This window comes from Triticum aestivum, chromosome 5B (assembly GCF_018294505.1).
Source record: "Triticum aestivum cultivar Chinese Spring chromosome 5B, IWGSC CS RefSeq v2.1, whole genome shotgun sequence".
Taxonomy (NCBI): Eukaryota; Viridiplantae; Streptophyta; class Magnoliopsida; order Poales; family Poaceae; genus Triticum; species Triticum aestivum.
This window is the reverse complement of record NC_057807.1, coordinates 325,275,947-325,285,248: the sequence shown is the minus strand read 5'-3', so window position 1 is coordinate 325,285,248 and position 9,302 is coordinate 325,275,947. Positions and strand designations below refer to the sequence as shown.

The following is a 9,302-nucleotide window of genomic DNA, read 5'->3' as shown; positions in this document are numbered from 1 at the left end:
TGTCAACCATACTCTTCGGATGGCAAAGTCCTTAATAAAGAGACGAGGCTCTGATACCAATTGAAAGGATCGATATGGTTGACTAGAGGGGGGTGAATAGGCAACTAACAATTTTTAGCTTTTCTTGACCAAATTAAACTTAGCATCAAAGTAGATTCTGTAGATGTGCAACTAGGTGAACAACCTATATGATGCAACAACAACAAGCACACACGCAAGCAAGGGGTACAACACAAAACAATCTTGCACAAGTAAAGGTGAGAGATAACCAAGAGTGGAGTCGGTGGAGACGAGGATGTGTTACCAAAGTTCCTTCCCTTTGAGAGGAAGTATGTCTCCGTTGGAGCGGTGTGGAGGCACAATGCTCCCCAAGAAGCCACTAGGGCCACCGTATTCTCCTCACGCCCTCACACAATGCGAGATGTCGTGATTCCACTATTGGTGCCCTTGAAGGCGGCGACCAAACCTTTACAAACAAGGTTGGGGCTATCTCCACAACTTAATTGGAGGCTCCCAACGACACCATGAAGCTTCACCACAATGGAATATGGCTCCGCGGTGACCTCAACCGTCTAGGGTGCCCAAACACCCAAGAGTAACAAGATATGCAAGGGCTATATTGGTGGGAATCAAATTTCTCTTGGTGGAAGTGTGGATCGGGGCCTTCTCAACCAATCCCTAGAAAATCAACAAGTTTGATTGGCTAGGGAGAGAGATCGGGCGAAAATGAAGCTTGGGGAGAGAAGAGGTAAGTCAACTTGGAGAAGAAGACCTCCTTTTATAGTGGGGGAATCAATCCAACCGTTACCCCCTCTTCAACCCGCGCAGAGCGGTACTACTGCTAAGTAGAGCGGTACTACTGCTGGTGGCAGCGGTACTACCGCGACCACCAGCGGTACTACCACAGAGACTGAGAGCAGAAGCAAAAGAGGGAGAGCGGGAGAGAAAAGGAGGGTATGGGCGGCACTAGTAGCGGTGGTAGTCGCGGTACTACCGCTCACGTGCGCTACTACCGCTGCTACTGCCGCTACTACTGCCGCACAACCCGACACGAGAAAAGATATCCTCGAATCGAGGCGGTAGCGGTGCCGTGCCGAACCAGGACGGTACTGCCGCTGATGCACCCAAGTGGTACTACCGCTGCAGGACAGCGGTACTGCCGCTTGAGGACCATGGGCGGTACTACCGCGCTGGCGGCGGTACTACCGCTATTTCCTCACAATCTCCACTTCCGATGAAACGACAAGCTCCAGGGAGAGGAAAGGAGCTGGGGGTGCAAAAAATGAAGTGTACGTGTTGATTCCACCCTAGTATTTCCATTGCGGACCCCCTCTTGATAGTACAGTGTCTCCTACAACTCAAGTTCACCAAAACCGAAACGAAAGAGACTACACCGTCTTTACTTAAAGCTCTGAGGGGAAGGAAACGTCTCGTTCCAATGAATGAATCTCTGAAAAACTCAATGCACACGATTAGTCCACAAAAGCATTGTCATCAATCACCAAAACTACTTAGAGAGAGACATTGCCCTAACAACGACATGGGTCATGCTCTTCCTCCTGTCGAGTTTGCTGTAAAACAGTGCATCATACCAACTAGAACATCAGGTAAACTGATGTTCTAGTTGGTATGATGCACTGTTTAATAGCGTGCTAATGACAAGGAGTAGTGTCAACTGTGTTGTTCATACATGATGTTTGTTGTGAAGTTTTATGTATTTGAGTGGTGAGTCCACCATATTTGAAAGGGGTGAATAGAACAGCTACGTGCATACAACCAATTAACCAACCACCATGGTTTGTATCTGCTCGTCCCTAAAGCACAAATGCAGGTCACCACACAACATGCATAATATGGTCAATGATGCAATGAAGGCAACCAAACTACTCCCTCCGTTCCTAAATATAAGTCTTTGGAGACATTCCACTATGGACCACATACGGAGTAAGATGAATGAACTACACTCTAAAATGCATCTATATACATCCGTATGTGGTTCATAGTGAAATCTCTATAAAGACTTATATTTAGGAACGGATGGAGTACATGCAGAACATGATTTTTAGTCCGCATTTACTTAGCCAGGCTCCATTGAGTCACACATGCAGGGGGGAATGGTGCACGCAACCAAACACGCCCTGTGGAGCACCAAACCTATGCAGCTGCCCACAATCCAAGTCGGCTAACACGTTGAGATTCTGAGTGAGGATGCGGTACATTGGAGGGAGCTGAACCCGCTGAATGCTGTGAGCTCTCTCTCAATGCGCTTGCGCCTTGCGGGCACTGGTTGTCAAGCAGATTAGGTAATGCTGGGTTATTCAGGCCGTAGTCACATTTTTTTGCTCAGGACCGCCTGTCCAAGTATCTGTTTTCTGAGAGTGTAATTGGTTCTACCTCCTAGCATTTGTTACTTGCCTCTATGGAACAAAGGTCGAATTGGATTCAAAAGTCATTCTTAAACATTGGACGAGGATTTCTCGACGCCAAAGCACGGATGTTCAACTACTCCCTCCGTCCCAAAATGTAAGAAGTTTTCTTACACTAGCTATGATAGTGTAAAACAAGTCTTACATTTTGGAATAGAGGGGGTAGTAGATTAGCCCGCAAGTCTGGTCCCGCAGGGTGCACAAAAGAGCCAAGCTCTTCACTCAAAACTGAAGCAAATGATGCGACAGGAACACCCGAGTGCTTACATGCGCAGGCAAGGCACGCATTTGTAAATGTGATCTTGGAAATGTGGTAAATGGATATACGTGTTTACTATTAGGAATAATAATGCCATGATATAAATAATAAAAACAGTGACATATCAATCAAGGCACTTGACTAGCAGCACATTAGGCATTATATATATAAACATAGGTCGACGATTAATCGATAAAAAACCTTGCTTCTTGGCATGCAGTGGCAAGAGAAACAAGAGTCAGTTTACAGATCGGCCGAGATTCGACATGGCTACAGCAGACGATTAAGCTAACTTTTTCACCCAGAATTTGGATCTCAGCAGGATGACTTGCGTTTGAACTCGGGTGACCTCTGGAGAAGCAGCTGGCCTTCCATGCCCGACGGAGAAGGCTTGCCCCCCGGGCTGTGCATGTTGATCGAGCTGACGGAGAGCTGGTGGAACACGGAGGAGCTCAGCGCGTCGGTGGCGGTGCCGCACATGACGCCGCCGGAGGACAGCTCCGGGAGACTCTGGTCGGAGACGCTGAAGCCGCTCGACGCGAACTGCTCCGAGACGATCTTGCAGGCCTTCTCCAGCAGGGTGTTGATGTACGTCGTGTACGCGTCCATCCTGATGTCCACATGCTTCTGAACCTGATCATGGTGGAAACAAAAAAGGCGGTCAGGCAGCGTGTGTGGACATCTCATTCATACTTCAATGCTAACCTTAAATATGTACTCCCTCCGTTCCAAATTACTCGTCGTGGTTTTAGTTCAAAATTTGAACTAAAACCACGACGAGTAATTTGGAACGGAGGGAGTAGAAACTAGAGAGCAAATACTGAAGTTGGCAAACAAATTCTTCTTGTCTGGCAGCACACATGAGACAACTAAGAATATGACAGAAGAAGTGGTCAATGTTACCTCCACTTGTTCATGCAGGCTTCGTTGCATCTCCATCTGTGCTCTCAGGGCTTCTTTAACTTCTTGACTTCTGCAGCGAGTGATTATAAAGTTTGTAAGCATGTAGCTCTTTCAGATAGCACTATCAAAGTAGATATCGTAAATGTACTCATATTCTTCCAAAAAAAGGCATGAAGGACAAGGAGTAGCTCGTGGAATTTACTCTTTCGCATCTTGAGTAGAAACTCTGGGAGACAGGCTCATTCCACCTTGAGCATCAAGAAGATAAGACCCTGCAAATTGGGGAAACCAGGGAAGGCAGACACAGAACTGAAGTCAGAAATGACATGACTTAAAAGGAATTTTCCAGAGATTTTCTATCAGAAATGGCAAGACCTAACAGAATTTTCCAAGAGATTTTTTAGGTCAGAACTATAGATGTGCATACTAGTCCTGAGTTTCTTCATAAAATCATTGCAAAACTTATGGTTCATATTTACCTACAATTTGACATACGATAGTCATTTGTTATTCTTGTGAAGTTACTGGTGATTGACAAGAAGAAATCATACAACAAACTGCATTAATCAGTGCGTGTGGGATAAGTAGTGCTACTACGCAAGACAGATGCAACAAATGAGCAACGAGCTGAGAGACTGACAGCACTGTTGATTTATAACCTTTAAAAACATTAAAATTTAAATGACCAGATCTTATCATTAAACAGCGACGAGCTAAAAACGAGACAATAGAAGTGCATTAAACAAGACTTCTCTTCTCATTTGCAACCTTTAAAACTTAAATGACCAGATCTTACCTAACTGTTGATTTATCTATACTACTATATAGTGTAGCAATTTTGAAAGTTTGAATCCAAACATCAGAATGCAATTTCTACCTTTGATTGGCCTCATCCGAGGGCCTAGGATGCTGGGATTCACAGCTACAGTAGTAAGCTCGTTTCTCTAAGTCGTTCTAGAAACATCCGTGAATCAGCCCTGAACCCTTTCCGTCCCTAAAATAAAAGCAATAGCCCCTTCCATGCCCCCCCCCCCCCTTCTTACCATCACACGATAGACATGAACAGCCGTATGTGGTGAGCAGTTCGATGGAATCGCATCTATAGCCAGTGCCGTATAGCATGAGGCTGGTGTAGCGTACATAATTCAACACATACATGGCAATCTCGGTTTACATGTGGGAACATGTGATGCATGTGAAGCTAACTAGTATGTGTAGTATATATTCTATCTGAACCCTTGTGTTCAGTTTGTCTTATGCATTGTGTTGGCCTATCGCTAAAAACTCATGCGAACTTAACTTGCTTTTCCTTTTAATGAAAAGATGTGCAGCTGCTTTTTGCACATTCTCCAAAAACATCAGGCAGCTCAGAGCCGCATCCACATATATGCATGTATCATGTCATGGCTGGTACAACAGAAACCAAAGCAGTACCAATACTAGAATGGAGTTACAAAGATTCAATAAAGAAAGCATAACTGCAGTGGGAAAGTGCAACTCTAGGATATACCCAAAACACCTAACTTAATTTTCAAACATTTGCATGTGAACTTGTCAACACAATATTATGCTGCAATAAGCAACAATGTAAACAAACACTAAAGTTGCTATTGCTAACCAAGCAAGATCAAGTTCCAAGTTTTTCCCTCTTTAATTGCATGTAGATACAAAATCATGATGTGATGAACCAATTCATATTTTTTGTTAAAAGGAACTCTGCCTGGGGGTGAAGGCCACTGGGGCATTTTACCATCGCTCTATCAATGCATTCACAACCAATTCATATTAAAGTAGTTATGGCAAGTGCATAGCTGCAGATAATGGCTGCTTAACTGTATTACCGGCAATGTACGCACATCACAGACACTAATTCTTTCAAATGCACAACGATAACAATCCAAAACTTTCTGCTACAATACACACCAAAATTTTGCTATAGTCGATGCAATACTGTGTCAAGTGAAAAAATAAATACACCCATCTATACAAAAATTCCCCCTCAGTCGTCAGTCCCCACTCTCTTCCTTCCACAGATCTTTCTCAACGAAGAGATGTGCATCATAAGCAACCAAACAGACATTAGTCTAGGCTGCCTGCCATCACCAAACCTGGAAACTCCCACCAATCCTAACCTTTCAAGAAGTTTGCACTAAGTGGTTCTTTGCAACATACGCTGAATCTGGTCCAAACTGATTAATCAACAGAAACACTGAGATCAGTAGACTGCTTTATATTACTTACCATCTTTAGATTGCTCCGGCGTCTCCTTCCCAGTTTGTTTCCCCATTCTGTATTTCTGGTCGTACGAATAAAAGAGCAAACACAAAATAAAACAGCTGTATTCAAGATATAGTAAGAAGCATGTGTGTATGCAGAAGTACCTGAAGATGACTCTTCAAGTGGAAAAGCGTTAGTCCCTTTACACCCATTGTCCTTAAGATAGTTTTTGGTGTTGCTTCTGCAAGAGAAACCATGCATTTAACTACTATATTCAAAGGTGTATTAAAAAAAGGTCATTAGCGAGATAGTAGGTTACAGTGATAGCATTCAACTAATACAAAATGGAAATTTCAGGTTCTAACATGGTTGGGCTATAATTTGGCATTTACAAGCATATGGATATCATGCAAAGAGATCGTCATGCCCCAGGAACCAAGATTCAAAACGATGGAATGCAACAAATAATTGCTCATATTTGCTTTCTGGTTATGATCATTATTACTATCATTGGAATAAAATGCTCATTATTATTGTCAGCTAAACAGAACTTTAATTTGTAACCTTTTGACATTTACATAAGGCTTTCCTGACCAGGTAACTAGCCAACTTGAGAAAAATAGTCACAGAAATCATACTTAACATTTACCTGAATTATATTTTTTAATAAAAGGTCAGTATTTAGAAGAAAAGGGTAAAAGGAAAAGCTGACCTTTGACAGAAAAAGCAACATTAACAATCACAATTTGCAATTACCCCCAAAACCCAGGCAATTGACTATAATGGTTTAAAGCAATTGAAACCAAATAAAATAGCGTAAGGGTACCCAAGAGGCTAAGACAGTGAAGAAAAAGACCCACTCCGTAAACTACCTTTCTGCTATTTCCACACAACTTACAATGCCACACACACGCACGCGCACACTGACAACGAACATTATCATCAAGACATGGTGCATCATGACTGGCCATCATATGACTACAATTTACCACCATGACTAGCATCCATGATCGTTACTCTGCCAAGCTTCTAAATACTTCTAAATATCAACCGATACGATTAATATATTGTCCAATATTTCTTTTTTCTTTCGAGAACACGCAAGCCACTGCATGTATATCCATTAGATAGAAAGAAAGATGTCCGATATTTCAGTACTGGTGATAACGATACCAAATCAACTATACAACAACAACAACAACAACAAAGCGTTTAGTCCCAAACAAGTTGGGGTAGGCTAGAGTTGAAACCCATAAGATCTCGCAACCAACTCATGGTTCTGGCACATGGATAGATAGCTTCCAGGCACCCCTGTCCATGGCCTGATATGGATGATATTTTGACTGATATTTCGGTCGGCATTGACCAATATGTACGTGACAGGTCATTTTTATCCATAAAATTTATACACGTACAACTTCATCAGATTATTAAATTAATGTGCAATTTATGTAATGGCGTGTCTATAACGTTTTACCATCACAATAAAGATTTGACGAGTGCCTATTTGCCCATTTCTTACGCAAACCACCAAAAACCTTTATTTATACACTCAATATGCCCAAGTGTGTTTTTTATATATACTATTTATGTGGGAGTGGCATGATATAAACACAAATAACTCAACAGATGCAAACATTTTTGTTTCGATACGCCTACATATCATCCGATATATCGCCCGACATCTGATAATGCCAAGGTCGAACCGACATGAACCCGATATCCGATATTTCGAAGATTGTCCATAGCTGCCTGTTTGTTCAAATTCTGAGCTGATGCAAGCAACAAATATGACCTTATCCGAGAACAAATAAACTGAAGTAACACCGTTAAAGAAAAGCAAAAGTTGCCCTGTTTCGCCTACCGATCCTTGCATCCCCACGAAACCAGCCCCTGAGTGCGCAGAAACTTCTTTCCTTATTCAATGGGATCATCGACATTTCTCTCTAGAGAGTATAATCAAATTATCTAGTTCCTGCAACGTGCTGGAATCCAAGATCGGCCAAAATGACCTTTTCATCTGAACCAAAAGCCTCAAACTGTACTAAGTAAGACCAACCACATAGCCCTCGCAACGCAGGACACATCTCTTCCCAGCTCAAAAGCAAGCAAAATCTGCCATGAGTAGACTAACACCAAATCCAAGGGCGTGTTGAATCCTAAGCGCAAATACACTGCTCCTCGTCCAACATCGCGCATTTCAGCGAAGTGTTGTCCCAGGTAACAAAGACCCAAGCTTTGATCCAAACTTTCCTAAATCTTCAGCACAGACGCCCCCAATGGCTCAAATCCTTGGTCCCAAACCAGCAAGTGGACTCACATGCCGCGCTGGAGTCAAAGCGCACGGTCGCACCAACCAAGAAAGAGAGCCCCCACCCAGCAAGCACGCATTGCCCTCCAATGGCCATGCTTGACGAACCGGAGGGACGGAGGGTGGAGGAAAAATGGGGGAGGGGGGAAGGGGGGAGCGTCTCACTCTCGGGCCCGCCGAGCTGGGCGACGGCGTCGACGAAGCGCTCGTGGAGGTCGGCCGTCCACCGGAGTCGGGGCTTGGGGTCCGCCGTGAGCACGAGGCTGGGCGCGCCGCCGGAGCGCGGCACCTCGCCGGGCCCGGGGCCGTCCGTGCGGTGGTGGATCAGGCCAGGGGGAAACATCTTCTCCTCCTGCTCCTCTCCAGCCAAGAAGGGAGGCGGAGGTGGAGAGGGACAGAGACCTTCTCCTCCTTCGTCCCCAAAAGCGAAGGATCCAACGAAAAGTTCCTCGCCTTTCTCTCTCCTGTTTCCCCCTTCTCTTCTGCGGCCTTTTTCCAGTGGTGGTTTGTTCCCCTCGCCCCCCCCCCCCCCCCCCCCCTCTCTAGCTTGCCCAGTGATTTGTCAAGCCCTCCTGCACATAACAATGGTGATTAGCGCAGATCAACGTCATTTTCTACTGTTCATATAATAACAAAATCCAACTTACTTCCGGTGTTAAATTATCTCGCCAATATTATCCTTTGTTTACCAATCCAACTTACTTCCACTGTTAAATTATCTCAGATAATCCTTTCTTCACCGATTGAACTGAAGTTCCAGAGAGAAATGAAGAACTTGCACTGCTCATTTACTGCCAGGAGAAGAAGGGATGATGAGTCCCTGGTTGCTGCTGGTGCTGCTGCGCCGCAATGATTGGCGCATTGAATTTTCAGCAGCTCTGGCTTCTCGATCTGTCGCTGTGCGTGTTTGGTGAAGAGCAAATTGGCAACTGGGTTTAGTTTACTCTGGTTTCCCGTTTCCTTAAAGTAAAAGCTAGTGGATGGACGCTAGCTAGCTCTGCTCATGCAAGGACCCAACGCCGGAACAGACCACTGGCTGCATCTGCTCCATTTGTTTATTTTTCCCCACTTCTGCGATGCGTGCCATAAAAAAATCCTTCCCTGCACATGCTCGTGTCTGCGCCCGGACGTCATGCGTGCTTCCGCTTCCGCGCCCGGAAATCCAATCCTGGAAAGTTAATTTCAT

The 9,302-nt window shown here is 44.4% G+C and overlaps 1 protein-coding gene across 1 annotated transcript; it reads right to left on the bottom strand.

Moving 5' to 3' along the window:
- Window positions 1-2,740: 2,740 nt before the first annotated feature.
- On the bottom strand, window positions 2,741-8,641 carry LOC123111660 (protein PHR1-LIKE 2). Its single transcript, XM_044532491.1, has 6 exons — window positions 8,282-8,641; window positions 5,970-6,046; window positions 5,830-5,884; window positions 3,791-3,860; window positions 3,589-3,658; window positions 2,741-3,318 (listed from the first exon to the last, which is right to left on the bottom strand). Exons 1-6 carry the CDS (start codon window positions 8,457-8,459, stop codon window positions 3,001-3,003), a joined length of 768 nt encoding a protein of 255 aa, XP_044388426.1. The 5' UTR covers window positions 8,460-8,641; the 3' UTR covers window positions 2,741-3,000.
- Window positions 8,642-9,302: the final 661 nt, after the last annotated feature.

Bases quoted from the DNA above. Each gene is read 5' to 3' on its own strand.
- LOC123111660 (XM_044532491.1), bottom strand. From the start codon at position 8,459: ATGTTTCCCCCTGGCCTGATCCACCACCGCACGGACGGCCCCGGGCCC. The intron at 6,047-8,281 runs GTGAGACGCTCC...TTTCTCTTGCAG, and splicing joins CCAGCTCGGCGGGCCCGAGA to AAGCAACACCAAAAACTATC. The intron at 3,659-3,790 runs GTAAATTCCACG...CACTCGCTGCAG, and splicing joins TCTACTCAAGATGCGAAAGA to AAGTCAAGAAGTTAAAGAAG.